Source organism: Gorilla gorilla, chromosome 4, assembly GCF_029281585.2.
Source record: "Gorilla gorilla gorilla isolate KB3781 chromosome 4, NHGRI_mGorGor1-v2.1_pri, whole genome shotgun sequence".
NCBI classification, from domain to species: domain Eukaryota; kingdom Metazoa; phylum Chordata; class Mammalia; order Primates; family Hominidae; genus Gorilla; species Gorilla gorilla.
In genome coordinates, this window is record NC_073228.2 from 43,063,111 (window position 1) to 43,090,232 (window position 27,122).

General features: G+C 44.2%; 1 protein-coding gene across 2 annotated transcripts in view; it reads right to left on the minus strand.

Annotated features, from left to right (window-relative positions):
- The window catches only part of IGF2BP1 (insulin like growth factor 2 mRNA binding protein 1), a 59,374-nt gene extending 41,811 nt beyond the window's left edge, over window positions 1–17,563 (minus strand). The window contains exons 1-3 of one of the 2 annotated variants that reach the window (XM_019028325.4): window positions 16,635–16,690; window positions 15,956–16,458; window positions 14,701–14,761 (exon numbers count right to left, since the gene is read on the minus strand). In XM_019028325.4, coding sequence (XP_018883870.1) covers window positions 14,701–14,761; window positions 15,956–16,130 — 236 coding nt within the window. In that variant the 5' untranslated portion in view covers window positions 16,131–16,458; window positions 16,635–16,690. Of the gene's footprint in view, window positions 1–14,700; window positions 14,762–15,955 lie in introns of both variants that reach the window. The other variant, XM_019028326.4, reaches the window with a different exon arrangement.
- Between the last annotated feature and the right edge of the window lie 9,559 nt (window positions 17,564–27,122).

A 27,122-nucleotide genomic window follows, 5' to 3' on the forward strand; every position in this document is an offset into this window, starting at 1 on the left:
CCCTTGGCTACCCGCCCTGGGCCCCGAGGGGGAGGGGACCCGCGCCAGGGGCTGCGGGGTGGGGGTGGGGCCCAGGACTTTGCCCTTTGTCTCTCTGCAGAGCCACCGGCCGGTCGAAACCCGACCCCGTGGCGAAGCCAGGCAGCCGGCGAGGGGCAGTCTCCCGCTCTGGGGTCCTTTAGTAAATCCAGACCCGACCTCCCTGTGGTCAGGGCTGTGACTGAGGTGGTCCTGTGGGGGAAGGGGGCTTCCCGCCTGCACCAGGCCTGCAAGCATTTAAGTGGCAACCGGTTGGGGGTAGGGAACCGGGGAGCCAGGGAGAGGCTGGAAGTGGGGCCGCGGAGGCTGGAGGGGAGAAAATGGCCCGGGAGGCGGCATTCCTTAGAGACCTTGGCTGGGCCGCGGGAGGAGGCGGGACGGGGCGGGAGGCCTCCCACTGTGAGGCCAGGAACTAAGGCCTGGGAGCAGGGTGGGGGCACGGAACTAGGAGCCTTTGGAACCCGCAGAGAAAGAAGGCTCTCCTCCCGGGCTAGTCCCCAAGGCCTTCTGGGAAGCTCCATAGCAAAGTCACAATAGAAGTCATACTCGTCCCCATGCAGACTAGGACATTTGTTTGGGGGTGAGAATGACCTTTCAGCCCTTTTGGGGTGTCATCAATTAATGATCTTGTTAATAACTCACCTTTGCATAGTGCTTTAGAGTTCACAAAGTACTTCTTTTTGCCCACACTATGAACCTGGAACCACCACAAAAGGCTGAGTTGAGCCCCTCAACAACCAGGGGAGACTGAGAATATTGCTACTTCCGTTCTGCAGATCAGAAAACGGGCTCAGAGAGGTCAAGGTGACACTGGCCAGCAAATGCCACTACACTGTGCAGCCTGTTCCTGCTTGCCAGGAAAAAAAGGTAACTGGGTTCGTGATATTTTAGAAACTAACATGTATGGAAGCCAGGCGCGGTGGCTGGTGCCTGTAAACCCAACACTTTGGGGGGGCTCAGGCTCTCGCTTGAGCTGGTAAAGTCAAAGCTGCAGTGAGTTGTGATCGTGCCACTACACTCCACCCTGGGCAACAGAGGGAGACCCTGTGTAAAGAAAGGAAGAAAAACTAACATGTATGAACTATGAATTATGATTCTGTAGACCTGTAACAAAGGTCAACTCTTTGTCCCTTCCTGCTGGGAGGAGGGAGGAGGAGGAGGGAAAGGGAAGCATCTCAATCCCTGACCTTCCCCCCAAGCTCCCATTTTCCCGTGGCTTGAACCCAAACAAAGAGGGGGTGGATCAGCCTAAAGCTCCAGCCCTGGTACCTTCCAGAAGCGTCAAAGGATGGAGACTCCTAGAACTCAAAACACTCATCCAGCTTGTTTTATGAGGTTTCTGGAGATGGGGAGGATTCAGGTAAGGAAAGAGTCCCAGGAAAAGAGTTAGTGACCCCAGATCCCACACCTTACACATCTGCAAAAGGACAGGCTGAGGCTGACACCTAAGTTCTAACCCCACTCAGATCTTTCTTCCACTTTGTTCAGCTTCCTCTCAAGTGTATTATTTCATTCCAACAGAATTCCCATTTCCCATCTTAGCTGCCCAGACAAGGGGAGAAAATTTGGACCCATCCATCTCAATTTTCTTCAACTGGCCGGGCGCGGTGGCTCATGCCTGTAATTCCAGCACTTTGGGAGGCGAAGGAGGGCGGATCGCCTGAGGTCAGGAGTTCGAGACCAGCCTGGCCAACATGGCAAACCCCTTCTCTACTAAAAGTACAAAAATTTGCCAGGCGTGGTGGCACATGCCTGTATCTACTCAGGAGGCTAAGGCAGGAGAATCACTTGAACCCAGGAGGCGGAGGTTGTATGTAGCGAGCCGAGATTGCACCACTGCACTACAGCCTGGGTGACAAAGCAAGACTCTATCTCCCAAAAAAAAAAAAAAAAAAAAAAAATCAATTTTCTTCAACCACTCAAGATAATCTGAAAATCCCAACGGTGATAGGAAAATACAATGCAAGGTAGGTATGAAATGCCTGGGGAGGCTCAGAGCAAGGAGAAATTTTATCTGCTAAGCTTACGCCCCACTCCCCAGCCCCTGCAAAAAAAAGCTCAAGAAAACCTCAACCTGAGTATTGGAGGATCACCTGTTCCCAACGTTTTTTTTTTTTTTTTTGGAACAGGGTCTCATTCTGTCGCCCAGGCTGGAGTGCAATGGCACCATCATAGCTCATTGTAATGTGAAACACGTGAGCTCACGCAACCTTCCTGCCTCAACCTCCAGAGTTCACACCTTCTAAGAGAGCTCAACTTTGGAAATAGAAATGCCTGGGTTTGAAATGCCAGCACTCCTACTTATTGAAGGTGTGACCTTAGTTCAGATTCTTCTGTAGAATGAAGATGATAATACCTTCAGAGTTCTTTGGGAAATTCGGTGAAGTAACAGTGTGAGCTGAGCAGATATTCAATAAATGCTCCTATAATTGTAGAAAGAACTCATCTTTTGAGCCTTATCACCTCACAGTGCTCAGAAACAAAGATGCTCAAGAAGAGAAATAAACAGGAGTGGCTGCCCTACCAACTGAGAGCCTCATTTCTGTGAATCCTCACTGAATGCCTCCCTCTTCTAGGTGAATGGTCTGCCCGAAAACAGTTCCCTGTCCATCCACAAGGCTGTTTTTGTTTTTGGGGTTTTTTTTTTTTTTTTTTTTTGAGACAGAGTCTCACTCTGTTGCCCAGGCTGGAGTGCAGTGGCACAATCTTGGCTCACTGCAACCTCCACCTCCCGGGTTCAAGCGATTCTCCTGCCTCAGCCTCCCCGAGAAGCTGGGATTACAGGTGCGCGCCACCATGCCTGGCTAGTTTTTGTATTTTTAGTAGAGATGGGGTTTCAATGTTAGCCAGGCTGGTCCACGAGGCTCTTCTTAACCCATTCCTCTATTTTTTCTGCCTTGCCTCCAAAACCCAGCTTAGCTCTAAAGTCTCCCTCCTCTATTTTCGTTCCTGAGTTTGTGTGCCTCCCATTTTAGTGCGTGGACTCCTGGACTCTGTACTCTCAGTTTTTCCTGGATTTAAAGTGAAAATGCTGGAAGGCAGAGACTTGGCCTTGTACCTCTGTCTTTTGTGAGCCCTCTCAATCTCTATGTCTCACTTCCCCACCTGAAAAGACCCAATAATGCTAAATAAAAACTCAATAAATAATCAGTATTTAATGCAGGAAAGGGGACACACAAAGGCTTCCATTTTCTTTAGGATGAAGAGGTGACTGCACTTTGGGAGGCCAAGGCGGGCAGATCACGAGGTCAGGAGATCGTGACCATCCTGGCTAACACAGTGAAACCCTGTCTCTACTAAAAATACAAAAAGTAGCCGGGCGTGGTGGCGGGCGCCTGTAGTCCCAGCTTCTCGGGGAGGCTGAGGCAGGAGAATGACGTGAACCCGGGAGGCGGAGCTTGCAGTGAGCCAAGATCGTGCCCCTGCACTCCAGCCTGGGCGACAGAGCAAGACTGTCTCAAAAAAAAAAAAAAAAAAAAAAGAGATGACCACCATGTGGGAAAAAGTAAAACTGGCAATAGTTTTTAAATGGCCATTTTTTGAATCACAGCACTACTACTTACTGGAAATGACCAGAGGGAAGGAGGAATGGGTAAGTTATTATTTAATGGCTACAGAGTTTCAGTTTTGCAAGATGAAGAGTTCTAGAGATAGATAAAGGTGATGGTTGCACAACAATGTGAATGTTTTTTGTTTTTTGTGTTTTGTTTTGTTTTGTTTGAAATCGAGTTTCGCTCCTTTTTACCCAGGCTGGAGTGCAGTGGCGCAATCTCGGCTCACTGCAACCTCCACCTCCTGGGTTTAAGCAATTCTCCTGCCTCAGACTGCCGAGTAGCTAGGATTACAGGTGCACACCACCACGCCCGACTAATTTTTGTATTTTTAGTAGAGACAGGGTTTCACCATGTTGGCCAGGCTGGTCTCGAACTCCTGACCTCAGGTGATCCACCCACCTCGGCCTCCCAAAGTGCTGGGATTACAGGCGTGAGCAACCGCGCCCAGGTATGTTTATGTCACAAAACTATATACTTAAAATGGTTAAGATGGTAAATTTTAGCTTTTTAAATATTTTACGATTAAATTTTTTTTTTTAAGATGGAGTTTCGCTCTTGTTGTCCAGGCTGGAGTGCAATGGGACGATCTCAGCTCACTGCAACCTCTGCCTCCCAGGTTCAAGAGATTCTCCTGCCTCAGCCTCCAGAGTTGCTGGGATTACAGGCATGCACTACCACGCTCGGCTAATTTTTCTACTATTATTAGAGACAGGGTTTCAAATGTTGGCCAGGCTGGTCTTGAACTCCTGACCTGAAGTGATCTGCCTGCCTTGGCCTCCCAAAGTGCTGGGATTACAGGCATGAGCCACTGCGCCCAGCCTAAAAATACTTTTTTTTAAAAAAATACCAAGGATAAAGAGAAAAACCTAAAAGTTTCCAAAGAGAAAATATCTGAAATATCTGTTAAATTATATTTCCAGCAGGGCACGGTGGCTCACGCCTGTAATCCCAGCACCTTGTGGGGGGTTGAGGTGGGCGGATCACCTGAAGTCAGGTGTTTCAGACCAGCCTGGCCAACATGGTGAAACCCCCATCTCCACTAAAAATACAAAAATTAGCCGGGGGTGCTGGCGCACACCTATAGTCCCAGCTACTCGGGGAGGCTGAGGCAGGAGAATCGCTTGAACCCGGGAGGCAGAGGCTGCAGTGAGCCAAGATGGCACCACAGCACTCCGGCCTGGGCAACAGAGCAAGACTCCCTCTCAAAAAAAACAAAAACAAAAAAAATTATATTTCCTTCCATCTGCACTGTAAGATCAGGGTCTTTTCACTTGTTCCTCATTGTATTTCTAATACCTAGCAAAGGGCATATCATGCAATAGTAGACTCTTACTAGATAAAAGTAACTGGATGAATGCATGCCTGCATGCATGAATGAATACATTAGAAGTACCAATTTTTGCAGCAATATGCAAGCTATCCCAGACATCTGCAGCATCTTGTTAAATGTTTTCTCCCATGGCATTTCATTGTAAATATATATTTTTAAAGTTATTTTTCAAACAGCCAGTGACTGAGACAAGGACCCCACACACACTCCCAGGCTACAGATGCTAACCATGGGGCTTTTAAGAGAAGAGAGCAAAGGAGTTTGGGCCTAGACAGACAGCATTCCTCTTTTAGTTAGAAGTTTAAAAGAAACTACTCATTCAAGATGGCCAGCAAGAGGGGCAAGGGTAGAAGAGTGGAACAAAGACTATCTCACAGAAATATTAGAGGTTTGTGAAGATCATTCTGTTCCACCTCCTGCCTACACCCAGAGCTCATTCTGGACAGCAATCACTCCACTCTATTCTAAAAAGCCAACAGCAGCAGCATATCTTAACCAAATGGTAATAAATATAGAGAGGAAGAAAACCCTATAGATAACCTCAGTCAGCTAGATTTTAAATAAGTTTAAATAAGTTGTAGGAAGACCCTTAACAAGATTATTCTTCTGAATCTAGCTGCTTCCTCAGCCAACATCCTAGTACATCTAGTCCTTGTTTGGAATACACTGGCTGCAGCCACCAACAGCCATATCTCTCTGTGAAGAATTATCTTTGCCCTTCAATTTATTTACTTTTTTTTTTTTCTTTGAGATGGAATTTCACTCTTGTCACCCAGGCTGGACTGCAATGGCGCAATCTCTGCTCACTGTAACCTCTGCCTCCTGGGTTCAAGCGATTCTCCTGCCTCAGCCTCCCAAGTAGCTGGGATTACAGGTGCCAGCCACCATGCCCAGCTAATTTTTGTATTTTTAGTAGAGACGCGGTTTCACCATGTTGGTCAGGCTGGTCTCAAACTCCTGATCTCAGGTGATCCACCCACTTCAACCTCCCAAAGTGCTGGGATTACAGGCGTGAACCACTGCGCCTGGCCTGCCCTTTAATTTAGAACTTCATCTCCAAATCCTGCCAAAGCAACTGGTCTCTATTACAGTTGGAGTTCTCCTCCCAAGCAACTTAGAGACCTTAAGGAGGAAGTAGAATAAATATTTCTAACTTTGAATAGACATCCTCAACAAGTTTACTCCACCCAACAGCTCCCATTTCAGTTCCTGTCTCCCCTCATTTTCTCTTCCTCAGAGTCCCTAATGGAAAGTTGACGAGCCCCAAGCAATCCCAAATGCCACTCCAGAAAGAGGCAATACATCATTCTGCATAAACTAATTGTAAAACCCTTTATAGTAAATGATTAAAGTCACAAGCCTGTTAAAAGACTGAAAACCACATCCGGATGGGAAGCCCTTTTCCTCCCCATCCCAGTAAGAAGGTTCAACCCTTATTCCGAGGGCTGGGGCTATGGACATGTGTGTATGTATGTGTATGCACCCACCCATGTGCCTGCATTATGGCACGCAGCCTTTGAGCAGAGGGCTGAAATGAAGAAGTGGGCATAAAGGTGGGTTCTGAGTGCATCTTTGGGAACTGGTTCCAGACCAGGGAACCAGGGAGAGAATGTGAGGACACTACAGAAGCAGAAGAAGTAGGGAACAATGTGTGCAGTCACCCCCTGGGTATCTAGGGATCCCCAGTTCCTGAATGCCTACTTTGTTAGCTTACCAAGAGCAGGACATGAAAATGAACATACCCATCCCAGCAGATGGGGGAGGTCGCTCTCATTTCTTCCTTCCTCAGACCCCCAGGAGGATTCTTACAGTCCCCTTCATCCTGAATTCTTACAACATCTACCTTATATGCAGAGTTAGTTCCCCTCTCACCAATGTCCCTACTCTACATGTACACCTTCGACAGTAGCCGTAAAGTGAAATTTCAGCTAGGAACCTGGACCAAGTTCAGGGCATAAATGATAACAGAATAATGGCCTGTTTCCCCTAAAGAACAATTAATAGCATTATCCACCATGCTTGCCTCATCTCTCCAAGCCTCTGTCTCAGAGAATGTACTGGGGGAATCTATAATCTAGGGGCTCTGTGGGGTTGCCCTGGTGAGCTTCATCTCTTTCCACTAAAAGGTGGCTTTTCCTTTCAACATACAGGTAGAGTTACCAAAGCACCCTATGCACAGATCCCCTTCAACATGCCTAGCCATCACTGTTCCTAGTGCCTTAGATATATAGCCCAAGCTGACACACACACAGTTCAAAGACAACCTCTCATGGACACATTTTCAGGCATCTGTACACTTGATCAGTTCTAATACTCATGGAGCTAACCACAGCTATATGGGGCAGGGTAGGATACAACTGTAAAGCTTCAAAGGAGGACAAACAATGGCTAGGGCAGGAGGGACAGAAGTCAATATCTACAACAAAATAATAACAATAAGAGCTATTGTGTACTACTATTAGGACCACTTCTTTACAGTTACAGAAATTGAGCTCAAGCTTTTAAACACTGAATTCTCCTGGGAGGAAGACCTTTCCTCCAGAACCCAGTAAAGGATGAGTGAGAGACCTAGGGTAGGTCATTAAGACTCTGACCTAACAGCACTTCTTCCCTCCTGGAGCCTTAAGAATTTTGAATGATTCCTTTCCTCCTTGTTCCTCTTTGCCAAAGAGCTCAGACCACACAAACAACCATTACACACATATTTCTGAATTCTCTGATTTCTCCCCTTAAAGATCCTAACTATATCCAATCAACTAAACTAAACTATCCAATCAAATTTCACTCAGACTTAACATTTTCCATTTCAAGTGGCCAAAACATCCAAATGAGTGATTGAGTTGGTTTTTGTTTTTGTTTGAGACACAGTCTCGCTGTTGCCCAGGCTGGAGTGCAGTGGCGCGATCTCGGCTCACTGCAACCTCCACCTCTCAGGTTTAAGCAATTCTCTGGCCTCAGCCTCCCGAGTAGCTGGGACTACAGGCATGCACCACCACACCTGGCTAATTTTTGTATTTTTAGTACAGGCAGGGTTTCACTATGTCGGCCAGGCTGGTCTTGAACTCCTGGCCTCATGTAATCTGCCCTATTCGGCCTCCAGAAGTGCTAGGATTGCAGATGTGAGCCACCATGCCTGTCCTGAATGAGTGATTGAGTTTTTAACCAAAATTAACTCAAAATGAAAAAAAAAATTTGAAGTTCTCCTTAACCTTCTTTTCATAAGGAAATGTAGAGAGGATTGACTAGAATCCACTAACCAGACATGGTAGAAAGGGAAAGAGAAAATGTAGAGCTTCCCCTCTTCTCCTGCCTCCTCTATTATGGGATTTTTCTCCACAACCCTCCTCTAAACTATAAGCAAAATTTCCAGCCATCCCATATCAGACACCATCCCTTACATGCCTTCCAGCCACCAAAATGCCACTTGTCTAATAACCAGACTTGTCCTAAGGGGTCTTGAAAATATCTGCACAATCCACTCAAAACTTCTCTTAATCATCTAGCTGTTTGCTCTCTATTTCAGTCAAAAGCAGTTTGCTTATGACCAGCCATGCTCCTGGGAACCTGGATTTCCCAAAATGCAAAAGGACTGCATTTCTGATGGTGTTTGTTCTGCACACAGTTACATTTCAGTGTGTTGCAATCAGGTTTTTTCCAACTGTATTAAAAGTATGAGGTCCAAACCTACTTTTCTGTGACTTACCTGTAATCAACATATATTTTGTCAGTCGACTATGGTTAGGGCAAAAGTTTGTTCCAGCCTGTTGTATTATTGCAAACCTACTGTGCTGCAAGGTAGTAAGCAGGTCTTACAAAGCTGGCTCTGCAATAAATTTTAATAGTAGGATGACCCGCCTTCTATCCAGTAATAACTACATAGTCCCCTCTGATCAAAATCTGAAGGGCCATCCAAGTTCTCCTAGTAGAATGAAGTCACTACCTGGGGACTACATAGCTTCCTGCTGGCATTGCCTCCTTGCCCTTGCGATGGTGTGTATCAGGTGGTATCTCACAGGATCATTTTTAACCAAACTATCGGTAACCAAATGGGCATACACTTTCTTGAGTACAGGTTTGAGAGACCTTTCCTTCTGCTTTTTGTTTTGACAGGCATTTAAAAAGGTATAGGGGAGGAGAGGAAAGGTGGAAATGGATGGGGTGCAGAAGTTTTACACTAACATGGAGTCGAAGACTGGCTGAGACCCTGAGAAAGATCCTCAGAGCCTTGCCAGTGGCCAACTAGAAGGCCTGTTGTCTCTCTTTTACAAGATAAACAAAATCCATGGATAGAACCTCTGACTACTATTACTGCCTCTGTTATTGTTTCGGTCAGCCTTCAGGACCTGTGGACAGACACAAACAGCTCATTTTGTAAAGATTGCAGGTTACTTAAATTGACACTTAACTCTTTAAGGTTCTATTTCTCAGGCCAAGACCCCAGCTACCGAGAGAGAGGAACAGCTACTTGCACTTCCATTTTCTCTCCAACTGTCTCATCCTATTTTCCCTTTACCTACTCTTCCTCTCTTTTTGCCTCTTTTCACTTCACATTTACCCACTGGCTTTTTGCCTTAGAATGGAGAGCTCTTGAGGCAGCCCAGGTGCTGGAAAGGGTCTGCAGCAGCCGGTGAGGGGGAACCCTCTCGTGGGGTATCTGCTGCGAGGTTTGCGATCTGGGGTTCCCAGGACTAAGGCGCACCACAAGCGGCCTGGGATCTCCTGGGGTCTCAGGGATCTGAGAGGGTAAGTCCTCCTCGGAGACCCAGGCCAGCGGATGTTCTCTGTCAGGGGCTTGTTAAGAGAAGGCAGGCGGGCGGCCCCACCTCAGAGCGAGACGAGATTGCCGGGCTGGGACTGGCGCGGGGGCGGGCGGGGAAGGTTAGGGCCGCCGGGCCGGGGCGAGCGCTCCAGGAAGAGCCTGCAGCGCCGCCGCCACTTTCTCTCTCTCTTCTCTCTCTCTTTTTTGAAAGGGGAAGGGAAGGCCGGCAACTCCAAAAGCAAATATAGCCTTGCCCTGAGCTGAGTCTACCATCCGTCTCCGACCCCTCTCCCGTGGGTAACACTGTGAGCCTCCAGCCGCTCCCCTTTAAAAGGGAAGCGGGAAATCCACCCAACCCCGTATCTCCCCTCCCTCCCTCTCTCCCTCCCCCCTCCCCGTCTGGAATTTCCAAGCCGGGACTAACTCGTCTGATTTCTCCAGTCTCCCCCTGCTGCTTTTTTCCTCCCCTTTTCTCTCCCTAACACTCCCATCCCAAATTCTAAGCTGCACTTTCTGGAAAACATTAGCCACATTTCAAGAATCTTTTAAGAGGATGGGGAACGAACAACACTTATTTTAAATTCTAACAGCTGGGAAAATGTCCGTTCTTCAAATGCCTTTGGTTCATCAACTTATTCTAACAACCCCATCACCACCACTACCACCCCACACACAAAAATCAACAGATCTAACCACTAAATAACTCTTCACAAAACCTTTAAACTTCAACAAATAGCACTTGCTGTTCCCCACTTCTCACTCAACTAAACCAGATCTGAATTTTAAAATGTTTTAAAATTGTATACTCAGTAGACTATCTCAATAGTATCTTTGTCAACTGGCTGCTACACATTAAAGTAGTATAAATACACTCTTAAAAAGTAAGCCTTAAAAGTACCCACACACATAGATTAAAATGATACATATTAAGGTAATTTTAAAAGATTAGAAGCTCAGAACCTTTGAATCAAGGTTCTTCCAATTGCTAATGTCATGTATTTAATCTCTGAAACATAATTATGTTTTTTTCCACCAAAAGCTGTGCCATTAAAACTTTACTTTTTCAACAATTAACAATACTTTGAATAAATTAGTGATGGGAATTGCAGTTCTTCCCCTTTTTTACTAAAAAGTTCTCCATCTGAGAAACCATTATGGTAAAATTTCATCTTTTTAATTTGGGTCAGAAAATAAGGGGTTCTAGAAACCTACAATTCTTCTAAGGGACAGTCAGTTGCCACTGCCCTTACAAAACTCTCATCTTGAAATACAGATCACCCAAATGAGAACAGTTAAGGATTTCTACCAGAAGTGAAGGAAACTAATTTATGAATTTGCAAAGTTTAATTTTTAGGTGGAAATTAAAATAGGGAAAGAATGTACCCGTTTCCACCTTTCCTCCAAACAGTGCACAAAAACTTAACATTCAACCATTTTTTTCACTTATGTAAAGCAAAAAAAAAAAAAAATTCTAACCTAATATTAGTAAGAAAACCTTTTTAAAAGAGTAATCAATTGTTTCTACTTTAAACTTCCATGTTGAATAGTAGTCACATGTTATCTTTTACCTCGTATGAGTTAAAAACTTTCTTTTTGACTTGGATACTAATTCATAATTACAACCATTAAAGTAAAAGTGCCTGAAAACCCTCCCGCTCTAGTAGTTTTCATTCCCTTGTTTTTTAACCCCTCTTCATTCATTTTCAGCCCCAAAGTACAAGGTAGGTTTTCTTTTTTCCTTAAGTGCAAATCCATTTCTGAAGACAATTTTTAGGTTGTTTTGAAAACATTTAGTGATCCAGTGATTTCTTCAGAGCCTCGACAAATCACTGTTAAAATATATTTAAAATATTTTTTGCCATTTATAAGACATCCCTTCACAGATTTTTAAAGCTGTTAACTTCAAAAAATTAAACTGTAAAATTTGGTCACTTTCTTTTGGGAGTTCTCAATTTTATGAACGATTTATAAAACTAATTTTGTTTAATAGGTACCTAAGGGAGTTAGCCCACCTCATTTTTAGTCAACATAGAGGAAAAGGACCATTAATCTGCCTAAAGAAATCACCAAACTTAGAATTCTTTAATGTGAACACATTTCACCTTTAAAAAAATGATTCAGTGCATCTCTTTCATTTTTTTCTTAATTAACAGTAACACCTTTTATTTTGATGACACCAGTTGACAGTGAATATGCTATCTTTAGGTCACATTCCTCTAGAAAAAGGCACACCACAGTGGCAAGTGTAACAAAGGTTTAATTCCCTTAAAAAGCAAATCATGTCTCAAAGTAATCAAGTCACACTAAAATGGTACCCCCTTTACCTCAACTATTCCTAAGTCTCTCAGAATAAAACATATACAAGCCCTTTCCACAACTGTTTTTAAATGCATTTGGTTTTTCTCTTTTGTCTCAGTATCTGGCAGTGAACATATACAAATTCTCAACAAAAAAGCACAAATTGTTAACCAAATTCCAACACTAAGAGGGGGTTTGAAATGGTGATCTCTAAGAAATTAATATCACCTCATTTTAAAAATTCAAGCTAACTGCTGTTTTCAGTTGAAATGCATAGTGTTCGGCCTCTTGAGTTCTTAAAAAGGTACAAATTATATGTATCAAATAAATTCAAACTAAGAACAAAATACATTAAGAGGTATTGCTACAGCATATCTTTTGTTTGATTTCCCCCTCTTAAAAAACAAAACAAAACAACCAGGAACATTTAGTTGTTGGGTTTTTATGAATTATCTTAGAAACTGAAATCATAGTTCATTTGGAACTGAATGCCTCAAGAAGAGTTCATAAGGAAAATACAAGAGTATATATACACAAAATATTATTTGTATAGTTGTTCATTTTGCTTATAATATATTAGTTATAATTAACTAGTTCCTGTTCTATACATCCATGAGATGGAAAGTCAGTAACAAACCTAACTGACGAAATACTTTTCAGACACAGACTAAAGACACATACCACAACATACTTCCTCAAAGACACAAAATGATAGAGCAAACTGACTTAATGAAAACAAACTTTCTTTTTTAAATCTTGAGACTTCAAAAATTGATTCATTCTAGAAAAATGAAGTGCCTTCTCACCACCAACCAAAATAAAAAGCAAAGAAAACACAATTGACTCAATGTTTGGGCTAAAAAAATTATTTCAGGAAGGGGGAGAACACATAAAAGATCTAATTTAATATGGGTGTGGACAGATTTTTTTTTTTTTACCCAGTCTTCTCACAAACCCCCTCTCCATTCCAACTCAAAAAAGAGCCCTCAGTAATGCATTTTGGAGGGAACAAGGGCCTAGAAATGACTTAAAAGCAAGCAGATGGCTTGGGGAAAAAGATTCATAAATACAGGGCACCATGAAAATTAAAACATAAATGTTTTGAGTTCCATTTCATCACGTTTTGCTATTTCTCTTGCTTTTCACTTTATTCCCTAAAATTTAAACCATCCTCAAGAGCAAAAGAAAAAATCCACATATTTTAGAATTCCACTTATTCTGGATATTTTTCATCAACACTCAGCTTTCAGTTCAAATATCCATATCCTTTTCAATAAACCTGCTGGTGTCAGTGTATGTTCCTTAGTCACATCTCCAGAAAATGTTTCAAAATAACAAATAAGACTTCTTTTCTTCCTTCCCATTTTATTGCCTCTTTACTCCTAACTCTAATTGCCTTTCCAATAACACGGTATTTCAAACATGTGAAGTTAAATCGCAAGCTCTATAAACGTAGTAACAAGGCATATTGATCTATAGACACAATAGTTCCAAGTTACTTAAATATCAAGCTAAGCCACTGAACAGATTTTTATCTCACATTAAACTTTCTAGGCCCTCTTAATGGTCCCCCAGAAAAAGCAGTCATCACCTCCCATCTACCCACCCGGAAAAGGCCAGAGACTATCCTGAAATGTACCAAGTTTTCAGTTGAAATGGGGGGTGAGGAGGATCAAAGATTTACTGGGGGCTGCTTTCCAGCTTGGGACATGAGAGCAAACTCTACACTGTCAACATGTTTAAAGTCTGATTTGAGAAAGTAGAAAGACTCTGCCCTTATACTTCCCAGCCAGAGTTCAAGGAAAGGTTTCAGAGTTCAATGCAAGATTTGAAATCCACCATGAAATCTCGGTAAGCATGATGGAGGTACCCCATTTTGCTGAAGAGAGAGGATAGAGGGTATTGGAACACACACGAACACACACACACACACACACACACACACACACACACACACACACACACCCATTCATCCACGGAGTTCTAGACCCTCCAAAGAGCCCCAGCTCACAGCCTCAACACAAAGCTCTCACCCCAGATGGTCCCCTGGTAACAATGGGCTGAAGGAGTGGGGGTAGGGGGGCTCGAAAAGGATAGTACAGCCAAGGCATATTCTTTGGAAAATCCAGCTGGGGAGAGGGATGATGTGAGATATGAGGGATTGGGGGTGGGGGGATCCATGGAAAATAAAAAGTCTTTGCCTGTTGCAGAAATATAAATAAAGTACAAGCATAAGGGGATTCTTTGGGGGCCGGGAAACTCATTCCACATCGCTTCGGGAGAAGGGCAATCCACTTAAGAATTATGGTGTGGAAAGAGTGGGAAAAACAGAAAATGAGGCCTGCTACGAAGTTGCAGAAATCGCCATGAGTCTGAACTCTTCAAAGATTTTAAGGTTCCCCACAAAAAACGGCTCCACGAGTTGAACAAACTCCACAAGGTTTCTCCCCTATTGATTTTCTTTCCCCTTTAATTCTGCAAGTGACATCTTTTAGCCTACCCCAGCCCCAACTTATTATTTTTTTTTTTTACAAGCTGTAAACCACCCATTACAAGATCTTGGCCAATCTTCCCTCCCTGCCCCCAACATCCGGAGTTGGGGGTGGGAAAGACCAGTAATGGGTTTCTTCCACTGGAGACGCTATGGACCCCTGCACACAGCTTCACAGCACACCCCCGCGGCCCCCCCACCCCCCCCCCAGAAAAGAGCTCTTTCCTACCTTTGTTTTTTGGGCACCGAATGTTCAATCTCTAAGCGTTTTCCTTGTAATTCTACTTTCCCTAAAGATTAAAAAAAAAAAAAAATTACCATGAGAGCTTGAACAGGGGTTGGGGGTGGGAAGAGGAAGGGGAAAAGACACTAGGATAATTCAGGAGTTACTGGGATTCGAGATCTTCCTAGGAATCCAGGCAGTGGCTTCCGCATCCAGATGGGAAAAAGGTTGCTCTAGGAATGGTGGAGTCTGTAAATTCGTTATTATTCATTTTTTAATTTTTGCTTTATTAAATCACTGAGGCTTGTTGAGTGGATCGCTCTGGAATCCCGATTTGGGAAAGGTGCGAGGCCATTTGTGTGGGTGCGCTGCCTACATAGCTCCCAGATGTGGGAAGAAGGAGCCAGGAAAGAAAGGGCTCCCCGTTCCTCAGAAAGTGGGGCGCGGGGCGGGAGGCAGTGTGCAGAATGAAACTTTATTTTTCTCTGTTGGCCAGGAAGACGGGCTTTGGGCCACGGAGCGGTCACCTGTCGGGGCTGGTTTGGGAAGGGGTGGACGTGGGGGAGCGGAGCGGGGCCTGGCGGGGAGGGTCCCTCACTGCCACCGCGCGCGCCTCTCGGCCCAGCCTCGGCGTCTCGGGAAGCAGCATGGCGACCCGGCGCCGCCGCCGCCGCGCCACCCCGCTCACGCCCCACTTTCAAATCAAAATGGCTCAAGCCCCAGGCCCTGGGCGGGAGGCAGGACCCCCTTCCTTGCAAGTCCTGCTGGAGGGCTGCATTCCCCACGCGAAGCGGACAGATCGCAGGCGGTCCGGGTACCCCTTCCACGCCTGGAAAGGCCTAAGACTGAGGAACGGGAGCCCGGGTTTTCCAGCTGGGGGGGCGTCCACCGGCGGATAGGGAGGGGCTGGGCGTGTAAATAACGCCCAGCCAGGGGTCATCCCCGTGTCCCTAAATTCAACCCCCCACTACTGCCAGTGGGGGCTCCCGCCCCGTCGGTGGGGAGGAGGGATGGGGGAAGCCAGAGCTCCTTATCTCAGGCTGGGAGAAAGGGATGAGGAAATCCCGAGTGTTTCTGCGCCGGGGTGGGAGGCGCAGAGCGAGGGAGGGGGCATCGAAGGGGGTAGGTCGAGGGTGGGTACGGAGGCCAAGCCCCGCAGGCCCGGGAAGAGAGGAGTTGGCGGGAGAGGAACCGGAAGGTGCGGGTCTCCGTTGTTCGGGGCTCTCGTTGTGGCTTTTCCGGGAGGTGGCTGTGCTCTTACCGGAGAAAGTTTCGATGGCCTTCATCGCCCAGTGCTCGTCCGGGCAGTCCACGAAGGCGTAGCCGGATTTGACCAAGAACTGGCCGCTGTAGGAGATCTTGTGCTCTGCAAACACTTTCTCCAAGTCCGCGGGGGTCACGCTCTCGTTGAGGTTGCCGATGTAAAGCTTGTTCATGGTGGCGGTCTCGGGGCAGGACGCGGTCCCGGGCAAGGCCGAACGAGCGGTCGCGGGCGGCGAGCCTCCTAGGCCAAGAGGCGGGGAGGCCGGCGGCAGGAGCCGCAAACTTTCTTTGCACCCCACCCCAGAAGTTGTCCCGAGCCCAGGGCGGGGAAGGCGGCCTGAGGGCGCGCAGAGGTCGCGAGAGAGTTCGGGGAGAGCCCAGGAGAAGTGCCCGCGGCGCGCAGGGAGACGGACGACACGGCGCAGCTTCTTCCCTTCGGTCCGAAACCCCTCCGAGAGGGCTGGTGTGTCACGTTTCTCCGCGGCCGCCCTGGCGCCGCCTCTAAATAAAATCGACTTGAAAAAAAATGGAGCGGAAAAAAAAAAAAAAAAAAGGAGAAGCCACGTGGTGACAGCCCCCACCCACCCTGCAGGGAAAGACCCCCGACGCCACAGGGCCCCTCGGCCCTCCGGCCAAACCCGATAATCTCCCGCCTGAGGGTGGGGAACTCAACTCACCCCCGGGGTAAACTGGGGCGGTGGGGCAGCGTCCCTGAAGCTCTACAGGCCCCTTCCCCCTTTGCAAGAACCTGGCCCCTAGGGAAGCGCCCCGCCCCCACCCATCCCCCTACCCCAGCCCAAACTGGGGGAGGATGGTCCAGCCCAGATCTCACAGGTCTTAAAGGGTAAAATGTACGGTTATTTTTCATTCGTTTTGGGGGGCGGGGTTGCTCACCCCTACCCGGTTAACTGCTAGCGACTGACAGGCGGGGGACGGCCGAGATAGACAAAGAGAAGCCGAAGACTCTGGGGTCTTCAGGAGAGGGTCGCAGGAGCTGGTGATTTAAAAAGAAAGGCACCTTTTCCCTAGATGTTTAAATGGGGGGGGGTCTCCGCCTTCCCCACGCCAGCCCCACGAAACTCCCCCGCCTCCGGGGATGCAGGACCGGGGGACCCTGCGAGCGCGGGACTGGAAAGCTGGGAACGGGGTATCCCAGTGGAGAACGAGGAAGCCGCAGGAAATAATGTTTTGAGATCCCCACGGGAGAAAGGGTGGTTCGCACCCGGGGTCCGGCTGTTAAATGATAACGTTTCGGGGTCTTGAGGGGAACACGCGGAACTGGCCGGAGATGACTCCAGGAAAGAGGAACGGTGGGAGACAAGGAAGAGGGGTGATAGCTAGGGCTAACCGGAGCGAACCGAAGGGGGAGGTCTTAGGGAGGGAGTGACCGGGTGGAGATTTGAATGGTCCCCTTTTCCCTCCCAGAGTCGGGGACAGACAGGTGGAGTTTCCAGCGCCCGCACCATCCGGGACACTGCTGGCAGCTCTCTAGGCCCTAGGTTCGGGTCTCGGAACTTTGTTTGGGGTGCAGGATTCCGATCCTGGCGGGAAGGCGGGAGAGGGACGGAGGGCGGGGGGCTAAGCGCGAAGCCCCGCCCACGTCCCCAGGTCAGACCCGCGGGGGGAGGGGGTAATTTCCGCTCCGCGCTCGGGGAAGCGAGGGGCGGGAGCTTAGGGGAGGGGGCGGCGGCCACTCCCCTCCCCCTCCCGCCGTTCCTGGGGAGGGGGAAGCGGATCCGCCTGGGTCCCTTCCCTCGGCTTTGACCAACTCATTCCGGATCCTCCGGCTCCCGGAGCCCGAGGGAAGGACCCGACTGGGCAAGGGGCGACACGTGGGCGGTCGCACCCCGTCTGGGCGGTGGGGGAGGGGGCTGCTCGCCGCGCGTTTCGGAGTCCCGGATACGCGGCGGAGAGCGGGACGCGCGGTCCACGGGCAAGCCCCGGCTCCACGGCGGAGCGGCGAGCGAGGCCAACGAGTTTCTAGCGGCGGAGGCTGGGATGGCGCCAGGGGTGGCCGAGAGCGCGGCCCGGAGACCCTGGAACCCCCTCCCCCAGGGAACGGGGAAAAAGGAGGGGTCTACCCCCAGAAATTTTGGAATCCCCTTGAACAGGGCGAAAACTGCGGTGTTACTCCGGACTCTGTGGGAGGGAGGATAATTCTACCGGGGGCACGCGTGCTGGGAGGGCAGGTGAGGAAGGGGGTCACTCCCCTTCCCCAGTCCCCGACCCCATTGTCTCAGTCGCCTGCGGCCCGGGCCGACTCCGCAACACGTGTTGTCTACACCGATATGAATGCCTTGAATTTTTTTTATTGTTATTATTTTTCGTTTGCAGAGTCTGAGCTGACTCCGACTTCGGCTCACCGCTCTGCTGCCGGACGATTGTATGCCATTCAAAAAGTCGGGAGTTGAAAGACAGCACGCAGCACCTTTGTCCCCCTCCCCGTTTTCCCGGCGCGCTGAAAAGAAATGGGGCTGGGACTTAGGGGCGGGGGAGGGCTTCCAACTTGGTTTCTCTATCTCCTCCACCACCTTAGAGCCCACCCTCCCCAATGAGCGTTTTGTTCTACCCAGCCACGTGTTTGTCGGATTTTTGTTTTTGTGATTTTTTTTTCCCCATGGAACAACAAGAATTAAAGTACTAGGAGCTATTTGTTGTTGAGTAGAAAGAGAATATTTTCTGTCCAAGAAGGTGGGAGACATCTGTGTCTCACCCCCACACACACACCTCCGACCCTCCCCCCTTATCTGACTCTTAATACTTAGCTGTTGATCACAAGCATTATTTTTAAACAAACCAATGAGTAGGAAACAGGCATGCCACATAGTAGGCACTCAATAAACATTTTTTTAAATGAAAAGCAAGCTAATACAAACAGCACAGCAAAGAGAATTGATGAAAATTAGAGTCCAGGGGGGAAAAAAATTATCTTGGCCAGAACGTGTGGCTCTGTTGCCCGGGAACTTTTCTTGGTGATGTGTGTAGACTTTTGAAAGGGCTAAAAGATGGTCTCAAAAAGGCTGTTGTATTTCTTGGCCTTTTCCTAAAGAGGAGCCCCAGTCTCCTTAAATCTTTTCTGTTATATTGGGGAACAAGGAGGAGGGCAACTAGGCAGATCATCCCAGTTCCCAGAAACTTTAAGTGCTGTTTCTTTCATTTAATTTGAATCTTTAGGTGCTAATAAAAGCACTTCTCAGATTGTCTCCCTGGGGGACATATCCACTACTCTGCCTCTGTATGCCTAAAACAAAAGCAAGTTACACCCCATAAAAATCTCCATCCAGACCTCTAAACTCCTATAAAATGTAGTCCACTTTTTACTATCCTAGAGTCAATGGGAAACAACATTTTTAAAAATAATCAGTGAATTCAGTTCACTTTCAGGTTGATTTTTTTCCATGTAAAAATATACTAACTAAATGTTAGTTGAAATCAGTTTTAATGTATTTAAGATAACGTTAGAAGAGAATATATAAATTTCACTTGAACAATCTGCTATTTTTAAATCCTTTTAAATATTTAATTGAAAATTACCAATAATTGCTAAATTGAAACTGATTAGTTCTTTTAAAAAAATCAGCTGTTTTACTGAATTCTAATCCTCTCCACCCCCCAAAAAAAGGCTTATGTGTGTATAGTCAGAAGCTGCAAAGGCTGCAAGAATACAAGAGAGGAGACAAGAGGGGTGAGATACAGATCTTTTTAGCCTCCAAATCAGTTTTGCCTTAGTGACCTGGCTATTTTAGGCTCGGGTTGGGGGAGCTAAATCACGTTGATTGGTGTTTCATCTCTCCCTTCTGAATGAGCCCAGCACTCACATTAAGGGTTATTTCTTATCCAGACTGACATTCCTAGGTTAGGGATAAAAATGGGCAGACTTGAGGTACCATAACTTTTCATCTTTCTTTTCTTTGTTTTTGTTAACATTAAAGATTACTATCAAATATTGTATTTATTTTCAATTTTTTTTCTACATTGCTTCTTTGGGACAAATAAATCTTTAGTGCAGAGTTACACTTGTGTAAGAGTTAAAAATATAGCTACAGGATTAAATGGTTTTTTCTTTAATAATTATCCTTTATAATACATATCATATATAATATATATTGTATATTCTACATAGTAATATTAATACTGTTATACCTCTTCCTCTTCTTGTTCTCCTCCTCTTCCTCCTCTTCTTTATTTTTTCCTGGAGAACAGTTTGGTCTAGTTATGGAATTTAATTATCTGAATTCAGAAACACTGACATTTGACTCCATTTTAAAGATAGGATAATAATCCATTTTCCTCCAATGTGAACATACAAATACATGCAGAGAGGGAAAAAAAAGTTTGAGAGAATAAACCAACTTTTTAAAAGATGAAAATAAAAGAATATTTTTCTTGGAGAAATAAGCCAAGTTAAAAAAAGGAAAGACAAAAAGGAAAGAAAAAAGTTTAAAAAAATGAAAAAAGAAAAAATAGAAAAATTAAAAATCAATAATTTCACTTGCCATAGAAAATTAATTTTACTTGTAAATGTTTATTTTTCAGCATTTGTCCATTTATAATGGTTTAAAATTTATCATTTTTATATCTTAATTTTTCACTTGCATTTGTACCATAAATATTTCCCCAGGCTGCCTCCAAGTTTTCATAACTATCATTTTAATTCAGTCCAGTTATATGTGTAAATTATTAATCATAATATTTAGATATACATTTCATCAAATTTTTTACTTTTGTAAACAGTGCTGAACAGATATTTTGGTGAATATAAATTTTTCCTTTTTGGGGTTAGCTCCTTTGCATAAATCCCCAGAATATATATTGCATTTTAAATCTAACACTTACTGACTCTTCTATTTTTAAAGTGTAGCATGTTTTACAAAAGAAAGAACAAAACAAATGGAAAGCAGCTAGGAGGGAAATACATTAAAATACAATTTATTTTCTAATGAATCCATCAATTTTGGAATAAAATTACGGTTGCTACAAAATACAGAAAAAGGAAAGCTCACATTTCCTGATATATTGCTGCTTTAACCTCAAAGTTTTTAGAGGAATTTGTTTTTTGTTTGGTTGGTTTTTATTTTATTTATTTACTTTTGTTGTTGCTTGCTTGTTTTTTTACTGTTACTACTTTAGGATGTTTTGTTTCTTCCTGCAGCTTAAAGTCTTAGTGTGGTTCTTTTAAATGCCTATAAACTTTAAGAAAGTGTAAATTAGTTCCAGTTTAAAAGCATATGCAGCTTTTTCTCCTGTCAAATAAATAAGGATAAGTATGTGTTTAGGATAGCTCATAAAATGTAAGCAAACTGTAAGCAGAAAAGGAAATTTTTCTCCTTCAAATTATCGTTCATTCAAAAGTGTTCAGTGTTTAAGACCTGAGAAAGAAATGTATTTATTCCAGAGATAGAAGAGGCTCAAGGCGAAAAAAGAACTTTAAGGACAATCGTTTGTTTTTCTGTGGGTCACACAGTGTGTTTGACAAAACCTCTCAATTTTTTGTTTTGGTTCAGGTTTACAATGTAGAAACTTTTAGGTAAGGAGGGGATCATTTATTTTATTAACTTTAAAAATAGATGTTTTCAAATTCATTTTGTTAGTAAACTACTCCACCCAACCTCTATTAATACATGTAGAAGAAATGGTCAATAACATCCTTCACATTACATTATTACCTTTTGCAATTTTTTTTATTCCCAAGTCATTTGATTAAAAGATAATGTACAATCTTGTTTAGTTCCTACAGCACAAAATACAAAATAGATCACTGATTCATTTGGGGGGGGATTGTATAATTCAAGAAAAGACAAGGAAAAAATGTTATTTTTCAAAATAAATTGTAAAAAGCAACAAAAGAGAAGGAATCCATATATAAATATTAAGGTGGAAACAGTAATGAGACAATTTTGTACTTGAAATCAACATATCTTCTAAATATTTAAATTATTTTAATTCGAAATGAATCAGTTACATGTCAAACTTCATGAAGTTTCCATTTTAGCTACACAACATCTATACATTTTAAGACTAAAAGAATTTTTTAACTCAGCAAATTTTTTTCGTTTGCTTTTTTAAAAATTTTACCCCTAATGATGAGATTAACTGACTACTCCTGTTTAGGATTTTTTTTTCAGGAGCTGCCACAAATATTTCAGAGTTACTAGGGATAATGCTGCTATGTTGGGGTTTTTTGTTGTTTTAAATTTTAAAAATTAAGAAATATTATTTCACTAGTATTTCATCACCAAAAAATTAATTTAAAACAGTTCAATCTGTCTTCATGTACAAACCAGATTTACAAAGAAAAGAGACTCAGCCTAATAATATGGCATTTTTGTTTTAAATGGTTGTTTGACTAAACTGAGACACAATTCTAAAAGTGACTCCTAATTTTCATGAGTTAACAATCTACAGAGAATTTTGGTTCACCCAACTCTCCTATAAACACCTCCACCTTTTTTTTTTTAAGGAATTATTATCAACACAACTTAATTTCCACTCTTAAACACAATCTGAAAATATTTGGTGAGCATTTATATAATAAATTATTGAGTACATTCTTATAATTTTCTTTTCATTTCTAAAATGTGTTTATAAAGTGTATAGGGAAAGAATTCAGAGTTATTTCTAAATTGCTTTAAAATGAGGTTCCTGACCCATCTTTTTTCCTACCTTCTTCTTCCTCCCTGCCCCTCCCCCTGCCCCTGCCCCTCCCCTCTCTCTTCCTCCCCCTCTCCTTTTGTTCCTCCATTTTTCTTCCCGCTCCGGACACTGTCAGTTCCTTTCCTCCTCCCCCTTTACCTTTACCCTCTTTTCAATTTTTCTTTTTCTTTGTTGCTTCTCTTTACCCTTTTATTACTCTCCTGCTCCTCTGCCCCTCAACTGATTTGTTCCTTCTCTTAAATCAATATACCTATCCAAACTTTCTGTCCTTTTTCTTCTCCCTCTCCCACTATCACTAATTTGTTCTCATTCAAACTTACTTCTAGTGAAAGGGAAGGATGCAGAGATGCTTGAATTATTTTATACACCAAAAGGGGAAACTTGTTACATTTTTTAGGAGAACCTCAGGGTGATTCAGTTCCCAGAACAGCTCCGCTCCAGTATTCCCAGTTTTTATTGGCTGAACATTCATCAGACACTTTTACATTTTTGTGTCATTTTTCCATGTCCTACTTTGCTTATAACTAAATTTGTAATTAGCATTTTATGACCAAATCCTTGAGGGCAAAGCCTCTGTATCACCCAGGGTGTCTAACAGTGCTGACAGATGTCCAGTAAAAATCTACTGAATAAGTATATTTGATACTATCTGAGAAGATGTGATCATTGTGATCAGATAAGATGCTGTTTTCAGCCTGTAAGCGCCTTTTTCTTTTAAATAAATACAACACAATCAGATGAAATACAGATAAATGTAGTCATTTAAAAGGATAATTGGTCTATATCAAAAATAGCAACCAAGGGGCATCTCTGAGCTTGAGCTTGTTGCTCCCTGGTTCTGTTCCCATGACAGTTTTGTGCCCATGGCAGTTCTGTACCCAAGGTCAGCAACCGCTTTCCTCTGTGTCTGGTCATACCGGCTCAGAATTCTCAACTGAGGGCTTCAGGCAATCACAGCCACCATCAGAATTAATTACAGAGCCCTTTGCCATTCTGATATCCTCTAGTGCCCCACAGCCAGGATGACAGTCTCAAGGAGGTAACCCACATACACCTACTGCCAAGAGCTCTCTTAGGTTCTTCCTTCTGGGAATGTAACTAGCACCCCACTAACTACATACATAAAGATTTCTTATTTTGTATATCATCCAAAGCAAAAACGTTACCCCAAGACAGCCCTTCTCATTGGTCCCCAGGTCGTCTGTTATAGCCCCTCAGCCAGAGCAGATGTTCACCTAATGTCCTACCTGTCAATACAGCTATGAACACCCAAGGAGAAAGCAAACCAATTTTTATAGCAGGCTAAATTAAAACAAAAACTAAGCAGTTCATGAAAATAGTAAGGTTGCGTGTTTTTAAATATGTTTATAATACTCATTACTAGCAAGAATATAGTGAAATAAACATTCCATATGGCTGTGTGGGAGGACAATTTTAAGGCAACAAGAACCTTTAACAATTAATTTCTCTTTCACTTAGAAATTGCACTATTGAGTAACCTCTCTACAAAAAAATCCAGTATGTAAAAAAAAAAAATTATTCAGCCTTAAACAGGAATGAAATTCTGATACCTGCTACAATATGGATGAACTTTGGAAACATGCTAAGTAAAATAAGCCAAAGCAAAAGGATAAATGTATGATTCTTAGTTGGTACAGAATTTCAATTTTGGATGAAAAAATTCATGAGATGGGTAGTGTAATGGTTGCATAATGTGAATGTACTTAAAGCCACTGAATTTTATGCTTCAAATGGTTAAAATTGTAAATTTTATTATGTATATTTTATCTTTTTTTTTTTTAAGAGACAGAATCTCATTGTCGCCCTGGCTGGAGTTCAGTGACACAATTAGAGCTAACTGTAGCCTTGATCTCCTGAGCTCAGGTGATCCTCCCACCTCAGCCTCCTGAGCAGCTGGGACTACAGGCAAGCTACCACTATGCCCAGCTAATTTTTATTTATTTATTTATTTATTTATTTATTTATTTATTTATTTTGTAGAGACAGGATCTCACTATATTGCCCAGGCTGGTCATGAACTCCTGGCACCAAGAGATCCTCCCACCTTGGCCTCCCAAAGTGTTGGGATTGCAGGCATGATATCATGATATTTTTAAAGGCAAAAAAAAAAAAATTGGTTTAAAAAAATCTAAACAAACAAACAGGGTCGGGTGCGGTGGCTCACGCCTGTAATCCCAGCACTTTGGGAGGCCGAGGCCGGTGGATCACATGAGGTCAGGAGTTCGAGACCAGCCTGACCAACATGGAGAAACTCTGTCTCTACTAAAAATACAAAAATTAGCCGGGCGTAGTGGTGCATGCCTGTAATCCCAGCTACTCGGGAGGCTGAGGTAGGAGAATTGCTTGAACCCAGGAGGCAGAGGTTGCGGTGAGCCGAGATTGTGCCATTGCACTCCAGCCTGGGCAACAAGAATGAAACTCCGACTCAGAAAACAAACAAACAAACAAAACAATGAATAAAGATGTGCTATTAATAACCGTCAAAAAAAACTTTCAGCTGGGCAAGGTGGCTCATGCCTGTAATCCCCCCACTTTGGGAGGCTGAGGCCAGAGGAGCACTTGAGCCCACGAATTCGAGACCAGCATGGGAAACACAATGAGACCTCATTTCTACGAAAAATTTTAAAAATTAGCCGCGCTTGGGAGCTAGGCGCGGTGGCTCACGCCTGTAATCCCAGCACTTTGGGAGGCCGAGGCGGGCGGATCATGAGGTCAGGAGATCCAGACCATCCTGGCTGACACGGTGAAACCCCGTCTCTACTAAAAATACAAAAAAATTAGCCGGGCGTGGTGGCGGGCGCCTGTAGTCCCAGCTACTCGGGAGGCTGAGGCAGGAGAATGGCGTGAACCCAGGAGGCGGAGCTTGCAGTGAGCAGAAATCGCGTCGCTGCACTCCAGCCTGGGCGACAGAGCAAGACTCCGTCTCAAAAAACAAACAAACAAACAAACAACAATAAAAAAAAATTAGCCGGGCTTCGTGGCACATGCCTGTTGTCCCAGCTACTCGGGAGACTGAGGTGGAAGGATCGCTTGAGCCCAGGAGATCAAGGCTACAGTGAGCCGAGATGGGTGCCACTGCACTCCAGCTTAGGCAACAGAGTGAGATCCTGTCTAGAAAAAGGAAAAGAAAAAAGAAAAGAAGAAAAGTTTTAACAATATAAGTATTAAAAGAGGAATATTCAAATAACTTCTAGCATAACCACTTGAAATATTACATTCCAAAGGGTTTAGAGAAATTTGAGGAAAAGGTTACAGAAAATGAACACAAAACAGTATTTGTGTTCATATAGTTCATATGATTGGAACCTTTTTAAAAAAAAATTTAACTACATGTGCATAAAAGACTAGAAATTACCTGCAGAAATTCGTGCCCAGAGACATGTTGTACAAGAATATCCACAGCGGCATTGCTTATAATAGCAAAACTAGAAACCATACTAATGTTTATCAATAGGAGAACAGATAATAATGCCTGGTATAGTCATTCAGTGAAGTACTAATAAGCAGTGTCAATGAATGAACTTCACCAACACAAGCCAAGATGGATGAGTCTCACAGCGTTAATCTAAAAAACCTGGGAAGCAAAGGTGCGCACCATTAGTCCCAATTACTCAGGAGGCTGAGGAGGGAGGGTTGCTTGAGCCCAGGAATTTGAATCCAGCCTGGGCAACATAAGGAGTATCCATCTCTTAAAAAAATTATTTAAGGTAAAAAGCAAAACAAAACCTAGAACTGAGGAATAGACACATTATGGTTTTGTTTACATAAGTTCCAAAATATCCAAAACTAAACAATGTATTGTTTAGGTATACATTCAGAAAAGGTAACACTTTAACGAAAGTAAAAAGAATGATGAACAAAATTCCAGAGTGTGGTTAATTCTGGGGAAGTAGCACAGGGCTGATTGCAGAGGGGCACAGAAGGCACTTCAAAGATATTGAGGAAAAAAAAAGAGATATTGAGGATGTTCTAGTTCTTAATCCATGTAGCAACTACACAGTGCTTGTTTTATCATTCTTAAAACAGCACAGGCCAGGCGTGGTGGCTCAAGCCTATAATCCCAGCACTTTGGGAGGCCAAGGCGACAGATCACTTAAGGTCAGGAGTTTGAGACCAGCCTGGCCAACAAAGTGAAATCCTGTCACTACTAAAAATACAAAAATTAGCTGGGCATGATGGCAGGCGCCTGTAATCCCAGCTACTCGGGAGGCTGAGGCACAAGAATCGCTTGAACCCGGGAGGCAGAGGCTGCAGTGAGCCAAGATTGCGCTATTCCACTCCAGCCTGGGCTACAGAGCAAGACTCAGTCTCAAAAAGCAAAACGAAACAAAAAAACAGCACATGTACCTTTTATATTATGGATATTACGTTTGTTAAGTATAAATATGTCATAATAAAAACTAATTGAAATAGCCAGGCGCAGTGGCTCACGCCTGTAATCCTAGCACTTTGGGAGGCCGAGGTGGGTGGATTGCCTGAGCTCAGGAGTT